A 19,067-nucleotide genomic window follows, 5' to 3' on the forward strand; every position below is an offset into this window, starting at 1 on the left:
TTGACCCCATTTCTTTTCAGTTTGAAGGAATTAAATTTGGTCCTCAAACCATATTAGCCTCTGGAAAGTTCTCTGAGGGTGGGAGAATGCAGAGGCATACTGAGCCTCTAGCCCTCTGGAGTGGCTGCTTTTCCAGAATCCTGATTTTAGCTGACTCCATGGAGAGCAGGCCTGAAGCTTGAATACATTCTCTTTCCATCAGCACTTGGGCTGACTTACAGTGTTGATACCTATTGTTGTGGGTCCAAGACCATTCTCAGGTTCATGATTTTCTAGAAGACTCACACAACTCAGAAAAGCTGTTATACTCAAGGTATTATAGTAGAAGTATACACATTAAAATCAGCAAAGGCAAAAGGCACACAAGGCAGAGTCCAAGGAGACCAGGCATAAGCTTCCAGTTGTCCTTTCTTTAGTGGAGTCGTATGGATAGCGTTTAATTTTCTCAACAACAGTGCATGACAGCGTGCCCAAAGTATTGCCAACCAGGGAAGCTCACAAAGTCTTAGTAGGTCCAGGGTTTTTATTGTGGGTCGGTCTTGTAGGTATGGAGTACCCAATATCTCTGGCGATCACACTGATACAGTATTGCCCAAGGCCCCCACCATGAATGATATTGTTATTATAAACTGTCTGGCATGGCCCACAGCTCCAGGTAAACAAAGACACTCTTATCAAGCACGCTATCCCAAGGGCTTAGAGGTGATTTTCCAGAAACCAGTCTAGGGCCAGATCTTTCTTTGGAATGTGTAGAGTTTGGACAACCAAGGCCAGCTGAGTTAATCCTGTACTGCACAGCACCCAAGCAAATCATTCAGAGTCTAACTGATCTGTCTTCCCAGGGTAGCTCTAGACTTTATCCTCAAAGGGAAAAATAATACTCTGATACTTTCACCTGAACCATCCCTGTTCAGTGCCACAGAAAATGTGACCACCACTGCCTAGTAGTTATGTTTCAAAAAGTTCCACTTGCTTGAGGACAGTAAAGGTGTGGTCAGATTCAAGATCTCATAACATCAAAAGCTACCTACTCAGATCTAATTGTTTTGTTTGTTTTTCTTTTTTTTTTTTTTTTTAATCCTCACCTGAGGATATTTTTTCCATTTATCTTCAGATAGAGTAGAAGAGGGGGGAGAAGAAACATCGTGTGAGAGAGACACATCGATCGGTTGCCTCCTGCACGACCCCGACCAAGGCTGGGACAAACTGCAACCAAGGTACGTGCCCTTGGCCAGAATCGAATCCGTGACTCTTTGGTCCGTGGGTCGATGCTCTAACCGCTGAGCCAAACTGGCCAGGACTGTTTGATTGTTTTTTAATATGTTTTCTATATTGATTTTTGAGAGAGAGGAAGGGAGAGGGAGAGACAGAAACATTGATGAGAGGGAATATTGATTGGTCACCTCCTGCATGCCCCCCACTGGGGATCTGGCCCACAACCTGCACATGTGCCCTGACCAGGAAGAGAACGGATGACTTCTTAGTGCATGGGTGGACGCTCAACCTCTGAGCCACACTGGCTGAGCAGGTCTAACTGTTTTAGAAGACGAAGCAATTAAGTTTCACATTAGTGATTGCCAGGGGTTCAGGAGGAGTTGAGGGATGAAAGAGAAGTAGGTGTGGCTATAGAAGGGAAATAAGAGGGATCCTTGTGGCAATGGAAATGTATTCTCTGTCTTGGTTGTATCCAGGTCAATATCCTGATTGTGATATTGTTCTAGAATTTAGTGAGATGGTACCATTGGGGTGGGGTAAACCAGACCAAGGCAAGGGCACATGGGATCGCTCAATATTGTTTCTTACAACTATATGTAAATCTACAATTACCTCAAAAAGTTGAATTAGAAAAAGACAATGAGTTTGAAATTTTGTCATTTTGCAAGTGCTTCGAACTTCAAATTACTTTGTTCCTGTTATTTAAGATAGTTAGCAAATACTTGCCAGTCTCTGCTTTGAACACTGTGTACCAAAATTGAGGTTTAGACCAATGTTGGTAAAAAAAAAAAAAAAGTCATGTTATATGATTTGTTTAACAAACTTATTTTGCCCACTGTTTGGGTTTCTTTTAATTAAGTATATGGCTGCCAAATGATTAAGAAGCACTCACTACACAATATAAATTTAAGTAAAAGCTTTCAGGAAACTTCTTTTAAAGGGACTAGAATTGAACTCATTTTCTTTGGGAATCTAATTTATTGGTGCTTGTGATTTTTCCAGGTACCTACGATCATTAGTTCAGAATTTATTTTTAATTCTGCGCTTCAAGAAACCTATTATTGAACATTTTTCCAGGCGAGAACGGCTTAACTTCTGGTTAGATATAATTTTCGAGGCAACAAAAGAAGTTATTAATGGACTCAGATTTCCAGTAAGATATGTTAAATTTGTTTCTTTAAGATAAAAGAAAAAATAAACTGGGGGTTGGTGCTATCTAATTATTGACTATTCTGAAAGGGAAAAAAATTCTTAGAATAATTTAAAATGTTAAGCTATTCATCGATCTTATGTGGAATTAACCAGTAATAGGTCAACTTAAAAGTTGGCTGTACAGTTGACCCTTGAACAACATGGGTTTGAACTGTATGGGTCCACGTATACGTGGATTTTTAAAAAATAAATACTGTATTCTCTAAAATAGTGGTTCTCAACTGGGAGTGATTTTTGTCTCCCAGAGGACATTTGGCAATGTCTGGAGACATTTTTGGTTGTCACAATTGTGGGGAAGTTGTTGCAACTGGCAGCTCATGGGGTGGAGGCCACTTAACATTCCACAGTACACAGGATAGTTATACCTCCCCACACACAGAATTATCCAACCCAAAATGTCAGTAGTGCTGAGATGGAGAAACCCTGCTCTAGAACAGTGCAGTGCTAGTAGTGAAATTTTAGAATTCAAAACTGCTTCTTATTGAGCTTTGATTTGCCTCTAGTGCCACAAATTACTTTTTAAAACTGTACTGAAAAGCAAAATTGCTTTTATCTTTTTATTGAGTTTTTGTTGCAGTTTTATAACTTTCTTATAAGGAGGCATAAGTAAGATATCTAAACATTCTGGAAACTCAACTTCAGGTAATTGTGTTTTATATTTATACCATGAGATTTTTGTGAACATGTAGCATTCAAGAATCTCATTAAACAGCTAATAAAAGATTAAGTTATTTGAAATGATTATGATAATAATTTTGTTCCTGCACAAGTTTTAAAATCTTCTTTTAATTATGAAATATTTCAAACCTACTGAAAGGCAGGAAAAAAATAATGGAACAGACACTCAGGTAATCTCTACCCAGGCTTAGCAATCTTAAACTTACTGCTTTATTTGCTTTGGAAATTCATTCTTTATCTCTTTCATGTACTTTCTTTTCTCCCTTCCTCCCTCTCTCTACCCTAACAAAATAAAACATGACTGATGTCACCTTACTTTTCATCCACTTATTCTTTAGACTTGGTACCTACCTGTGGTCATTCAGTGTACTTCTACATTTCTCTCAAAAACTATAGCATCTCTCTTTTTTCTGTTATCTCCCCGAGCAGGCCTTTCTTGACTACCCTGTCTAAAAAAGTTCTCCCTCTCCAACTCACCTTTATTATGCATTGTTCCTTCAGAGTTCTATATGGTACCATATTCCATATCCTTGTCTGTTTGTTCCTTCATCTGCCTTATCAGAGCAAAGACCTCCTGAGGGCAAGGACTTCTGTTGTGGCCGCTGTGTCCACAGGTCCTAGAGCAGTGTTGGCACACTGTACAGGTCCTTCATGAGTGTTTGTGGAGTGCACAGCTTCCCACTTCCTCAATGGGTAGGGTGACCTATTTTGTATATTCCTGTGCTTTACAGAAATCTGTTCTTCTTTTAGGTTCTGGTGATAGAACCAACCAGAGTCTATCAGCCTTCATATGTCTCTGTAAACAATGAAGCTGAGGAGAACACAGTTTCTCTGTGGCATGTCTCACCCACAGAAAAGGTAAGAAAAAGATCACCAATAGCTTTTTCTTAATTCTGTATGATTTAATCAAAGGTTTAATTCTCAAGTAGAGTAGTCTATGTTGTACTTGAAAGAGCAGGCAGCTGTGCCTGACTTCTCAGTTATGGGAGTAGATGAAAGCGTATAACCACAGATGAAAGAAAGGCAGGTTTTTCCATTATATGTATTTATATTATATATGTTGTGTATATTTATATGTATGTGTGTATGAAAGTGTGTGTGTGTGTGTGTGTGTGTGTGTGTGTAAATACAGGCTTGTTGAATAAAGTTAAGCCATGAGGAAATAGATAAGGAATAAAGGGAAAGTCCCTACAAATCTCCTAAATCTAGTGCCCATTCCCATTCCTGATGATTTGGTGGCTAACTAGCTATACCTTTTTTCTAAACTCACTTACATGTGTATAATGTGTGTATACATACATATGTTATATAAGTATTATATACTATATGGAGAGAGAGAAGCATTGTCATTAAAATGAGATCATACAGTATATATTCATTGTTTTGAAATGTGCTTTCATACACAAGGTTAGTTTTATGTAGCACACACAGATCCATCTGATTTTTTAAGTGTAATATTATCGATATTCCTGTATCATCTGGTACGTTTTTGAGTATGGATTAACCATAATTTATTTTACCACTTTCCCACTGATGTACATTTAGGTCTCTTTTGCTCTCTAGCCAATAGTAGCTATGCTGGTGCACATCCTAGTGGTTACACCCTACTGTGCTCATGTAGCTGTTTTTGGAGAAGGGATTTCCAGAAATGGTCCTGTTGGATTCAGGACTAAACACATTTAAAAGTTAATAGCTGCTGTCAAATTTGTATCTTTCCATTTTACTCACTCCAACTATATAGGAGATGAAACATCTGAGTTTAATTGCCCATTAAAGAAATTACAGAAATGGTGGGCCAGGCCTGATGTTTTGTGATAACAGCTATATTTTCATCTCTCTGTGTCTAAAGTACCTCACCAGATTTTTGCTTTAACAAAATGTTTTGTAGTAATAAAAAGATGCAGCACATTTGACAAGTACATTAGATAGATCTATTTGCTATGTATATCTTTTCATGAGGTATGAGGAGAGTTCTGCCATAATAATTCGGTAAAGAAGAATTTCTTTTCTGGAAATAAGAGTGTGGGCAAATTACCTTAATCAGGTGAAAATAAGCAATGTCATAAAAAAAAATAAAATGCAACATTGCACAATAAGCAGAAGCTCAAAATCATATTAGAAAGTCCTTATTAGAAATAGTAATGATACAACTTCCCATTATCAATGGGTGTAAAGTTTGACTTAAGCTAGATACATCCATTACAACCATCTGCTGTACAACTTAGTGCCTGTAGTTAACAGTATGGTATTTTGCACTTTAGAATTTAAAAGGGTAAATCCCATGTTATATGTTCTTACCACACACACACAAATAAAAACAAAAACCAAGGGACACAAGGATACTTTGGGGGGTGATGGATATGTCTGTTACTTTGCTTGTGGTGATGAGTTTGCATATGTCCAAACTCATCAAGTTATTTATAGTGCAGTTCTTTGTATAACCATTATACCTCAGTAAAGGTATAAAAAAAGAAATAGTCATGAATGATATCTCAAGTTGTCTTAGTCTGCTTCAGATGCTGTAACAGAATACCATAGGCTTAACACATTTATTCTAGAGGCTAGGAAGTCTGAGACCAAGTCCCAGTATGGCTGGGCTCTAGTGAGAGTCCACTTCCTGTTTTGCAGATGGTGGTCTTGCTCTGTCCTCACATGACTGAGAGAGAGAGAGAGGCAGGGAGCTCTCTCCTGTATAAGGGCACTAATCCTATCACGAGGGCTCTACCCTCATAACCTAATTACTTTCCAAGGGCCCCACCTCTAAATGCCATCACATTGGGGGTTAGGGCTCCAACAAGTAAAGTTGCTGGGACACAAACATTGAGTCCATAATATAAGCCTAAACCAGGCCCGCCAGTGTGGCTCAGTGGTTGAGTGTCATCCCACGCACCAAGAGGTTGCCAATTCAATTCCCGGTCAGGGCACATGCCCAAGTTGTGGGCCAAATTCCCAGTGGGGGGCATGCAGGAGGCAGCCAGTCCATATTCTCTCTCATTGATGTTTCTATCTCTCCCTCTCCCTTCCTCTCTAAAAATCAATTTGTAAAAAGTTAAATACATGTATATATATATATGCCTAAGCCAGGAATCTTGTCTAATATTTAAAAGTGAAGCAACTTTATTCTCATTGATAACAGAGTCAGCAGCCATCAGTGAAGATGAGCTGCCATAATGTGCTTGGGGTTTTTATTTTCCTGCCCTATGTGCATTAAATACTTAAGTGCAAAAGAGAAAAATTAAAGCTATAATAAAATACATGCATGGTATATAGATAGATATATCTCATTTGAAGAATGCATTTGTCCTCCATTAAATTTGCCTCTTTAGGGTTTTTAACCTCTTCTTGAAGTATTATATATACACAGAAAAGTGCATCAATTATAAATTATGGATTTTGACCAAATGAACACACTTGGGTACTCAGTGTAGGTCAAGGAAGAGACCTCATTCCCCAAAGCCCTGCTTGTGCTTCCTTTGTGCCCCTTTCCAGGCACTATCTCCATGAAGCACCCTGTTCTCGATGTTAGAATTCATGTACTAGAGACCAATTTTGTTTGTTTTCTTTGTGTCATTGATGCCACTGTGATACAAGAGAATTTTCAAAATTCTGACCTGTAATCTCACTATTCCATTGATATAGGTATAAAACACCTCATATTATGACAAGTAGTTTTGGGGGGAAAACTAATTTAATTAAAGCAGCTCTTCATGCTTTTGCAGCAAAATGGTTTTGGTCTCATGGAATTCTACAGACTTTGCCCACTTCATTTGAATCCTATAAAGTAGCTGGCCCTTAATAGAAATTTCCATTGGTACATATACTAGTTCACTAGTTGTAAATGTTTTACTTTATACATAGCCCATAACAAAAAATGGAAAAGAACTATATAAGCAGCAACTGTTAGTTTTTCTTGACTGATGACATGTTTCACACAAGTGCTTATAGTTGTTGGAGCAAATGTCTGAGAGAAATATAAATTGCCTTTCTTCTCTGAGAGGAGGCCTTTGCTTTTGCCTTCATGTACAATTTTGAAAATCTGCAGATTATGAAAGCAAACATATTTGCCTAGAGTAAGATGACATTTCTCTAGTGTTGCATTCTTCACCCCCAGTGGGCCATGGATGGTGGGAGAGATCACTCACTCACACACACACACACACACATACACACACATTCACCTACACACAGCATCTCTGTAAGTTTAGATTAAGTTGTGGTTTATTAGCCAAGGGTACAGGGACTTACGCTGGTCAATGTTTTTTGTTTTATTCTCACTCAAGGATATTTTTCCATTGATTTTTTAGATAGAGTGGAGTGGAAGGGGAGGAGGGGGGGGGAGAGAGAGAGAAACATTGATGTAAGAGAGACACATTAATTGATTGCCTCCATCACAACTCTGACTGGGCTGGGGATCAAACCTGCAACCCAGGTACATGTCCTTAACCAGGAATTGAACTGGCAACCCTTTGATCTGAGGGCGACACTCGAACCGCTGAGCCAAACCGGCCCGGGCAGCTGTTCAATGTTTAACAACCAACTCTCCAAGGGCATAGGAGCAGAGGGCTGATTTGTCATGTTTGCTTATTTCTGTGGTATAAATTCTCCCACAATGGCCAGTTTCAAGCAAGCTACATCAGGTCACCGAGCGTGGGGTTAGGAAGAAATGTGCAAAATTGGTCTTCCAAGGCTGGCACAAGCTGCACACATCAATGCAAGGAAGTTTCTCACAGGGCAGGAGCAAATGCAGTACTTCTACCTCACCTCCTCATGGGCCTCAAAGGCACCAACAGGCACATAATGGCCACCAACACTGTCCACATAGGTAGGGCTACTGGTTTTGGGAAGACCTTTTTTTGAGTACCTTTTATGCTTATGTCAGAAACAGGAAAAACTTACACAAGCAATGTATGCTCTTAACACAAAATTATCACAGACACCCAAGATTCCGCCCCAAAAGTCTGCATTCTGGGGGCAGGAGGGCAGAAGCCAACTGGTGCCCATGGGATCCTGGAGGGGTTCCCTCCCTCTGGCTTCCCAGACCATTTCTCCATAGCCTACCCTGGCTCTGCTTTCTGTGCACTTTTATTGGGGGCTTCTGACACTGACATGAAAAACAACAATCTTGACTCTATTTCCTTATCGTGATTTAGATATGATTAAATATCCCCTCTCAGAAAAGGTTAGGACACTGCCTAACAGAAGGCTCGAACAGGAGGAAAACAGTCGCAGGTTTCCTGATCGAGTACTCAGTGCCAGTTGACCCACCAGGACACCAAATCAGAAACAGTGCATCCAGTCCTGCCTTCCCTACCAGAGTTCCTGACAAGTTCTACTTGCAGATACGAGAGAGCACAGTCTTCACAATTTCATTTATGTAATATTCTAGAACAGGCAAAAGTCTCTGTGGAAGTAGAAGTCACAATAATGGTTGCTATTCCGTCCTCCTACTGGCCCCTTACCGTCCCTGAGCTGGCACAGCAGGGCTCATGTTGGCATTTTTGTTTTCATTCTTTTTCCTCCCTAGAATTCCTTTTTCTAATTACCCAGGTCCTAACTTTTGCAAAGGCATATCTGACCACCCTTCCACTGAATATCTGTAGGCTACCACATTGCCTGTATCATGTACAAAGTACAGCCTATTGCTTATTTATCAGTTTTCTAAATGTCTCCCCAACTACATTGCCAGCCCATGCGTGACTTGCATGTTTTTATATCCGGAGGTCCTACAAAGCAGGTACCCCCCCCCCTCTCAAATGCCTATTGATTATGACATAAAGAGAAAGAGGGGAGGTCCATAGTGTTTACTTTCTTAACTAGTAAATCTTTCTCCCCAAATGAGAAGTTCCCTACCATCTGGGAATACTTTGAAAACTTGTGTGGCTGAGTTTTATACATATGTGCAGCCTCTTGGTGTGGTATGTGGGTCAGACAGGGCTCTCTTGAATCTGCCCTGGTTCATATTTCTGTACCTGGATCCAAAGGCAGACTCCTGCTCTCCACCACTACTCTCTTTCTATGACTTTGAACACATCTCTCCTCTGAAATACATTCAATTTCTCTGCATGGTTGGATCTGCTGTCATGGCTTTCATGTTTTCATTTTTTACAGCCCTAGGTAGCTTCCCATCTCACACAGGGTAGAAGCTGAAGTCCAAGGCCCTGCATGATCTCCCTCATGAACTCTTCAACCTCCTCTACCACTCCCCCCCTCATTCATTCCACTCAGACCCCTCCTTGCAGGCCTCCAAATGTGCCAAGCACACTGCTACCTCAGGACCTTTGCACGTGCTGTTTCTGCTGCCTGGTACTGTTCTCCCAGATGTCTGCATGGCTCACTCCTTCACCCCCACTTTTTCTGTTCAAAATCATCAGGCCTTCCGTGAACATCTGGTTTAACATCATGACCTCCTGCCCCACTTTAATGCCCTTCCCTGATTTATTTTTCCTTATAGCACTGTGTGGACTTATGTGCTTATTGTTTCTATTTCAGATTTACATAATTTGCTTTTAAACTAAATTAGAAAAAACAGATGAATTTTTATAATATACTAGAAAATGTTTCTGGTGTTCCAAATTATGCAAAAGATGTTGCTCTAACTCCTAAACCTCTATTGAAAGTAAAATAGCAGAAGTGATTGACCATAGAATGAAATAAAAAATTATTCTTTGCATGGAAAAAATTAAGCTACTGACTTTTGTCTTTCATACCTGCAGAAACAAATCCATGAATGGAATTTTACAGTCACTACCATTAGGGGAGTAAGGTAAGAATATAAGGGAAAAGTAATTATTTTTAACACAGATAATGATAATGTTTTATTACTTTAATGTTTCCACTTATTTATAATATGCAATATTCTAATTTTTAAGGGAATCAAAAATGGACTACTATTTTCTCTTTTGTTGCCCTACCGGAGCTTATTCATAATGTGTTGCTAATTAATAAGGACTTCTTGGCTTGTTATAACAGAGTAGCTTATTTTGTATGCAACAGACCAAACTCTCTCATCTCAAACTTTTTTTTTTTAATGAAGTTATATCTGTAGAAAGAGAAAGTGTTTCTTCTTGGATCCAATAATGTACAACTACTCAGGGACTACACCCATCCCCAGAACTAAAGCTGGGAGTTACTTGGTAATGACACTTGGCTGAGATCTGGGCATTGTTATTAGTGAGGGAGTAGGGTGGTGTGTTCTGAGGAGAGGTGTGGTGCTTGCTATTTGAGTTAGGAGAGGTGACCATTTGGGTCTGAACTGTGTGGCTACACTCTTGAGTGTCACCCTGCCAGCACATCCAAGGGTGGGAGCAGGTCTGAAGTAGATATGAGTTCTATTCCCTCTTTTGCTCTTTGACCTTGGTAAAGTCACTCAGCCTTTCTGGGTCTCTGTTTCTTCTAGTTTCCATCAAATTAAAGGCTTGGACTATAGCTCTATGTCCTTTCTCTGATTCTGAGTCCACTGAATGAATCATCTGTTACCTCCAGACACAGTATGATCCTGTCCTAGACATATCATTGTTTAAATTAGAATAGTGTTTACATCACTTTAAAGGGAGAGAAATAACTTAAGAACAGAGTAGGGCATTTGAATAACACTGCTCAGAAAATATAATTCAAAAAGCATTGAACATTTAAAAAAATGTTTTACTCAGTAACTAAGTTGTATGAGAACATGTAGTCAAGAACCTTCTGTTTGTACCCTCTCGAAGAAATACCTCTTGCTGTCATTTCAACCATCAGCAGGGATATGCAAAGGGCCTGGGGTGAAACAGGCCCTGGGGCCAATGTGATATAAAAAGCATGTGTTGAACATTCGCAGTGCTATCCAACTAACTGTGGTAGTTTCTTTACAGCTTGGTTTTCAAAACTTACTTGTATATAACCTAGTTTTAATTCTTTTTGAATCACCCTGTACTATTGCCATTTCAATCTAATATTTGTCATGTAATCCATAACATATGAAAAATGATCAAAGGATCTATGGACCTCAGGAAGAGATGATTTAGAAAGGGCAAAATGAGGGCCATTGTGTGGTTTTGGCCCAGTGTGGGTAAAGAAATTTCTGTGAGTAGCCCTGGCCGGTTTGGTTCAGCGGTTAGAGCGTCGGCCTGCGGTCCTGAGAGACCTGGGTTCGGTTCCCGCTAGGGGCACGTACCTCGGTTGCAGTTTGTCCCCGGCCCTGGTCAGTTGTGCGGGTGGCAGCCACTCGATGTGTTCCTTTCACATCGATGTTTCTCTCTCTCTCTCTCTGTTCCTCTCTCTCCCTCCCACTCTACCTGAACAAAAAATGGAAAAATGTCCTCGGGTGAGGATAAAAAAAAAAAAAAAGAAAGAAAGAAATTTCTGTCAGTGAAATCTATCAGCAGATGGAGTGTGTGGGGTTTTTTTGTCACTGGATATGTTCAGACAAGCTTAATATTATCTGTTCAAGAAGCTGTAGAGTCAGATCCAGACCCTGAGTGAGGATGGAACAGATAACATTTAAAAGCCTTTCTTGAGCTAAGATGCCATGTTTATTTCTTCTTCCCTGTATGGCTACAATTACTGTGTACTGATATTTTTTAAGTCTAGAAATTCCTTTATTATGATAAATTGTTTCACAAATACTTTCCTGTCCTTTTTGTGAAATTATAAATTCTTGAGGACAGAAACCATTTTTTTATCCCTTTTTCTGCTGCCCATTTGCTTTGCTTAGCACTGAATATATAGTAAGTTCTTGATATTTAATAAAGTCAGTTGATGAATACAAACTCAAATATAAGCAAGATAAATGGTCCTTACTATTTAAATTTCATAGAGAAATAGAAGTCAAATTTTGAGGATATTCATTAAAAGAATGAATCTTAAAATTTATAAAATGGAAGAAAATTTGTTACTAGACTTTTCTCAAAATTAAAAAAAAATTAATAGCATATATAAGAAGCATTCTTATGTTTTGAATTTTTACAGCATATCTAAGTTTGATGAACGGTGTTGTTTTCTTTACGTCCATGATAATTCTGATGATTTTCAAATCTACTTTTCCACCAAAGAGCACTGTAGTAGGTGAGTTATAGCTCATTCAAGTATTTGCAATCTAGTTATGGCGAGTCATTTTAAAAGGGCCTTTGTTGTGAAAAATATTTATTTGCTCTACTGCCTTTCCTGAAAATTTTAACTTATAGAAAATTAGTTTTATAGCTTTATTGAGATTCATGATTTACATACCACACAATTCAAACATTTAAAGTATACAATTTAATCTTTTTTCAGTATTTTTAAAGTTTTGCAGTTATCACCACGATCTAATTTTAGAATATTTTTATCACTCCCAAAATAAACTCAGTATCTATTTACAGTCAATCCCCATTTTCCCTCCAACCCCAGCCCTATGCAACCATTAATCTACTTTTTGTCTTTTTGGATTTTCCTATTCTTGACATTTCATATAAAGAAAATATAATAAGTCGGTTTTTGTGACTGACTTCTTCCACTTACTATAAAATTTTCAAGTTAATCTGTGTTGTAGCATGTACCAGTACTTCATTCCATTTTTGGCTAAATAATGATCAGTTGTATGGATAGACCACATTTAATTGATCTCTTCATCAGTTAAAGGCATTTGGGTTGTTTCCACTTTTTGGCTAATAATGCTGCTATGAACATTTGCATGCAGGTTTCTATGTGGACATGTTTTCATTTCTCTTTTTGGTCTTACTGTAACTGTTTAACCTTTTGAGAAATTGCCAGACTTTGAGAAATGATCTTAATTTTTACAATAGCCTTCCCCACCATCTTACCAGAGAATACTGAAGAAAAATTTCTAATGAGTCAAATCACTTATTTGCAAATAAACAACTACCCAAATCTAGAAAGTGGCTGTTATGACTCAGAAGCAGTTGTGAGAAAGATTTATGGTTAATAGTTGATAATTAAGTGTAATCTATGTCAACAGAATGATGAAGCTACTTTGTGCATTTCCTCCTCACACCTCCCCTATACAAGACTTTATTTCCAACCGATAGAGTGTCTACAACTTAAGAGGTGATGATCCCACTGTCCTTACTTATTAAATCATCCCTGGGACACCTGTCACAGGGCCAGACTTGAAGAGTAATACAGGAACACCTTTGAAGAATTATCTGTTAGTAGAGTGACTCACAAATAAGTCCTGGGGAAAACATTGAGGGAACAAGGAGGAAAGACTTATAGGGACATAATAAAATTATGTACTTTTTCTAATGGACTGTTGTATATAAAGGGGATTAATTCTAAGGAATCTGTGGAGATCCACATAAAAGAAGTCTTAGTTCAATATAAGTGAAAATTTTCTCATTGAGTTTTCCAAAGAATGAGTTGCCTTGTGAGGTAATGACTTCTCTGTCACTAGGGATGTTCAAGCATCAATTGGCTAGCCAGTTGGTAGGGATACTGTATAGAGGGGATTCAAGTATCATGTGGGTATTTGAACTAGACTAGATAACCATTAAAGTATCAGGTCAAATCAAGGAGTGGATTGATTGTTCCATGAACTGGTAAAAGCTTGGTTTATATTTAATTGCAATTCAATGTAATAAGTAAAGGTAGAGAACAAAAGTGATGGTAATTAGCAGCATCGTCGTAACATTTGTTGTTCTAGGTTTTACTCTTTGGTCAAAGAGATGATAACAAATGCAGTGGGCAATACAGTGGAGCTGGAGGGAGAGTTCGATGGGGACACCTTAGAGGTGAGTCACAGAAGACCTAGAACATGCTTAAAGAAAATGCCCCATTTTGTGTGAAAACGTTTTATATGTATATTTAAAAATACTCATTTATGAAAAAACTAACCATCTCTATCCATGACTTTCAGAGGTTAAATTTAATACATCTCTACAGAAAAACTTACCTAGGGGTCCTCTCAGCCAGGATGTTTAAGAAAACTCTGGCATGGACTAGAATCAAATTTTCTGTTATGCACAACCTCTGGAAACTTTTTTTTCTAAACCAGTTAATCATGTTTGAGAGATTACATGAGAAATAGTTGACCAACTAGAAGCAGACTTTTTCATTTATGCCTACAGTGACTTTAGTTATATCTACTTGCATATAATATATTAAATAGAACAATTTTTAAATCATTTTTGAGAAAGAAGGATCACCATAAGCTCTTTTGAACAGCACAGTTGTAGTCCACCATTACACATATATTTAAATCTTGTGCCGATTATTTAGATTTGCCATTAATTTAGGTTCTCCCAATGATTACAATTTAATGAAATTTTATTATGCTTTCAAGTTACACTGAAATAAATTCCTTAGGGCTTCTTTCAGAAAAATGTCAAGGGGGTCATTTTAATAATTGAGTCAGGCATTTGAATTCTTAGCTTAGAATCAATGTTTATTGTAGAAATGAACTGAGTGATGTACTTTAAAGGTAACAGGTGTGGGGCAGAGAAAGTATGAGACAAAATCTTTTTATGGTGCAGGCTGATGATGTCTGGTTTAATCAGACGGTGATGGGGATTGATTAGTAGTCATAATTGTCATGAGCACCCCTAGAAGTATATGGGAAGAGACATGCACACACGCTGTTCTGTGCACTTCTGTAAGTTGGCACAGTAGAGCATAGGAAATGACAGAGAGAATCCGTTGCTGCCTCTGCTTTACATTACATATTGCTCAGCCTAGAGTTCCATTTGTTTTCATCTTTGAGAAGAACCAACTTGAATGCAACTGTGCACCAACTTTTGATGATAAATTTGGGGGAACAAAATAGCAATCCTAATTATTGGTCAATTTTTATAGTGTGTGTAATACTAGATTTATACATCTGAGGTGGGGAAGCCCAGCATATGTACTTTGTATTAAGACAGTTTCAATTTTATTGACCTTCCAATTCTTTTCTGGGCTATAGAAAAAGGTTTGTTTTCTAACAAGTTGATGAAGGGTCATGGAGGAAAACACCTATTGGGTAGTTAACATGCTAAGAAACATTTTTAAAGTACAGCATTAAAATGAGGAGAAATCTCCAAAAGGTGAACCAGCTAAGTTTCAAATGAGCCATATTTTTAAATTTCTTGGATTCCATTTCATAAAATCATGTTATGAATATATGGATAACTGAGAATTCTACCCCTTTAAAGTATTTAATGAAAAGAACATAACCTAAGAAACATGACTTGCCTGGTACTCAAATAACATTATTCATAAGTTTTTTTAAAAATTACAGGACAATGCTTGGGCTTTTTGGGACTTCTCCACAAGTCGTGTGCTTTTTTGTCTTGCTTTTCCTTTAGTATGAGTATGACCGTGATCCGAGTGGTAATCGAATTGTGCTGGGGAGAGGTGCGTACGGGATCGTGTATGCCGGGAGAGATCTGAATAATCAAATACTGATTGCCATCAAAGAAATCCCAGAGAGAGATACCAGGCAAGTCGGGTGGACCTTCCACATTTCTTCAGTCACCACCTCCACAATCAAATCCTGTGCCCACCACCAATGGTGCAGAGGATTTAAGGATGAGAACATTATGTCATCAAAATTTTTGCAATTCTCTGTAATAAGGCTGATTTGCCTTTGTTCTCTGTATATTATGAATAGATTGAGAAAATGGAATCATTTCACTTAGAAGCACATGGATTGCAGTCATACTTTATTTTTTTAAATATATTTTTATTAATTTGTTAGAGAGAGAGGAAGGGAGAACTAGAAATCGATGTGAGAGAGAAACATCCATCAGCTGCCTCCTGCATGCCCCCTACTGAGGATCAAGCCCATAACAGGGCATGTGCCCTGAATGGGAATTGAACCGGGACCTCTCAGTTCACGGGATGACACCCAATCCACTGAGCCGCACTGGCTGGGCACAATCATACTTTTAAAAGAAAACTAGTTTTGCCTGGCTGGTGTGGCACAGTCGTTGAGCGTCATGCACTAAGAGGTTGCCAGTTCGATTCTTGGTCAGGGTACCTGCCCAGGTTGTGGGCCAAATCCCTAGTGGGGGGCATGCAGGACATAGCCAATCAATGTTCTCTCTCATTGATGTTTCTATCTCTCTCTTCCTCTCCCTTCCTCTCTCTCTAAAATCAATAAAGGAAAAAAAAAGAAAACTAGTTTTATTTCCACCCATCAACTTGGTCTACAGTTTTATGTTTTTACGTAGTTGTTTTCAAATATGTAAAAATGTAACTCGGTGGTTTAATTCACATTGTAACCATTTTAAATGGCTATCATTTATTCAGATGTATTATTACAGAAAACTGAATGGTAAAAAAAATATTAGCTTTTTGCAACACAGATTTCTTTTATACCCTGCCCTCAACCCCACCCATAGATTTTGTTTTTTTAAAATCACAGTAATATTAACTCATTTCAACATTTTTAGAATCTAATTAAATATTTATTTCTTTTTAAGTTTATTTCCCACCTAATTCTAAACAAGTACATTGCAGTGCTAACTGTGAAGTGTTTTTTTAGAGAAGTTGCATGCACAGTAATGGCCACAGCATAAGAAATAATAGCAACATGCTCCATAGGTGTGGTCAGACTATATCTGCAGTGTTGCCTTCAGTGCTGGACACTGATGGCCATGTGCAAACACCTCTCCATCCAGGTGGTCAGTGAATTATTGGAGATGGCTAACAAGTGATTTCTAGCAGCTATAAGACCCTTCATCATTCATTGGTTTTTTTCATCCATTCACTTTCATCTATTCATTTTAATGGTATTGCATGTTATGATATTTGAATTATAAGGCAAGACCTAAGAAGAACTTATTTAACTTCTTCCAAGTTTGAGGAGGAATTAATGACTTCTTTAAGGTTCTGAAGAAACAAGACTAGGTTCCAGTCTGTTGAATTCGTCGTTCAGTATTTTGTCTCTTGTTCTCACCCTGGCTAAGATGTTGCAGTTGGGGGGGTTATTTTTTTTTGGGGGGGGTTGCTGACAAGTACCACCTCCTTCAACTGATTGCTATAGTTGTTTCAGCTATTCATTGCTGATAGTTTTTCCTGGGATTCAGAGCTAGAAGGAACCTTAGAGACTGTTTTATCCCATTTCTTAAATTTGCAGGCTGAAGTTATAATATTGGGCATCTTCTCTGTGACAGATTCTGGGATGATACTGGAGCCTGAAAGGTTACTAAGATACTGTCCTTATCCAAGGGTGCTCCCTGTTTGGTAGGGAATGAAGTAACCTTGCCTGGGAGCCAGAGTGACAAGTGTTATAATAGAGGGTACATAGAGTGTTTGTATAATATAGGAGAGGAATGAATTACTTTTTCTGGGTGAGTTGTGGCAAATTTGATAAAATAAATAATCTTTTAGGAGGTATTTGAGAGATGACTAGGAGTTTGCTTGGTAGAAAAAGAAGCCAGAGCAAGAATGCTGAGGGAAGAACAGAAACTGTTAAGCACAGTGTATTCAGAGAACAACAAATTGTCTGTTGTGACTTGAATGTAGGACGTGGGACAGTAGGAGCTCTTGAGATGAAGCAAAAAATTTAAAAGTCTGACCTGAGTTTGAAGGCCCTTGTGTGCCACGTTAAACAATATGGTCTTTATGTAGACTTTGTGAAGGGAAGTTAAATGATGAGGTATATGTTTTAAGAAGAGGGAATATGGTGGCTGTGATAGAATTGACTAAAGAGACCAGAGGCTGGGGACAGGAAGGTTTATTAGGTAGTTTCTGCTGTAGTCTAGAGTGAGTCTACAGAATGAGACTAGGAAGTCTGGAGGACAGAACCTTCTAGAACACCACTCTTCATGGGGGATGGTGAGAGAGGCCAAGGATGGTTGGAGAGTTCAGGCCCTAACACTAGTGATAATGACAACAGCAGCCATTTATTGAGTACCTACCACACAGCAGGCACTCCACTGGGTACCTGAAAACTTGGACCCACTTTGACTTCCAGCAGCTCTGTATGGCTAGTATTACTACGTACTTCTGATTTACAGATGGGAAGCTAGTAGGCTCATGGGGTCCTAAAGAGAGAAAATTTCCAGAAAGAAGGGATGGCCAGCAACATGGCCAGCTATAATGTGGATTTGGCAGGTGATACCGGCTTTGTTTGTCCTACTAGGCACTCCCAGCCTCTGCATGAGGAGATAGCTCTGCACAAGAACCTCAAGCACCGCAATGTTGTTCAGTACTTGGGCTCTGTTTCTGAGAATGGCCACATTAAGATCTTCATGGAGCAGGTGCCTGGGGGTGAGTAGTCTCTGGTCTTTAGGTCTCACACTCTGAAAATAACTGATGGAAATATAACATACACATCATTATTCATCCTGCCATTTAAAAAAATGACAGACCTCTCAGATGTGAAAAATCATTTGTTTCTCAGAGGAGTTGGATGTAAACTTTCCAATGTTACATAACAGTCTATTTCTGGTTTATTAATTAAATCATCAAATTTCCACTAAGGGTCTACTGAGTGCCAACCACTGGGCTGAGTGATGGAGACAGAGATGAGTAAAGCATGGTCTTCAGTCTTGAGGCCTTCACAGTCCAAAAGTTTAAAAGTAGTTTGGATAAGGCAGGACAGAGGTTTATTAAAATGACATTGCAGCCCTGGCCAGTTTGGCTCAGCAGTTAGAGCGTCAACCCACAGACCAAAGAGTCACGGGTTCGATTCCAGCCAAGAGTACGTAGTTTGGTTGCGGTTCCGTCCCCGGCCCTGGTTGGCGTCGTGCGGGAGGCAACCCATCGATGTCTCTCCCACATCGATGTTTGTCTCTCTCTTTCTCTCTCTGTTCCTCCCTCCCTCCCTCCCCGTCTATCTGAAGATAGATGGAAAAGTGTCCTCGGGTAAGGATTTAAAAAAAAATGACATTGTAAAATAATATGTTGATAGTGAAACTGAACACTAGTGCTTTATCTACAAAATCCCCAAATGCAGCAGTATGGTGCAAGAGTAGGAGTTCCTTGGGTCAGGAACCAGATCATGTAGTTTTAATTAGTCCTTCCAATCTGCAAGTTGTGTGACCTTAGGCAAATTCTTTACTTCT

General features: G+C 38.8%; 1 protein-coding gene across 1 annotated transcript in view; it reads left to right on the top strand.

Moving 5' to 3' along the window:
- MAP3K15 (mitogen-activated protein kinase kinase kinase 15) overlaps positions 1-19,067 on the top strand; it is an 89,504-nt gene that overhangs the window by 44,963 nt on the left and 25,474 nt on the right. Inside the window, exons 10-16 of the mRNA XM_036270182.1 lie at positions 2,218-2,368; positions 3,856-3,963; positions 9,819-9,868; positions 12,052-12,147; positions 13,721-13,808; positions 15,360-15,493; positions 18,143-18,270. Of these exons, the coding sequence (XP_036126075.1) occupies positions 2,218-2,368; positions 3,856-3,963; positions 9,819-9,868; positions 12,052-12,147; positions 13,721-13,808; positions 15,360-15,493; positions 18,143-18,270 (755 nt within the window). The remainder of the gene's footprint in view (positions 1-2,217; positions 2,369-3,855; positions 3,964-9,818; positions 9,869-12,051; positions 12,148-13,720; positions 13,809-15,359; positions 15,494-18,142; positions 18,271-19,067) is intronic.

The sequence above is a fragment of the Molossus molossus genome, unplaced genomic scaffold (genome assembly GCF_014108415.1).
Source record: "Molossus molossus isolate mMolMol1 unplaced genomic scaffold, mMolMol1.p scaffold_m16_p_2, whole genome shotgun sequence".
NCBI classification, from domain to species: Eukaryota; Metazoa; Chordata; class Mammalia; order Chiroptera; family Molossidae; genus Molossus; species Molossus molossus.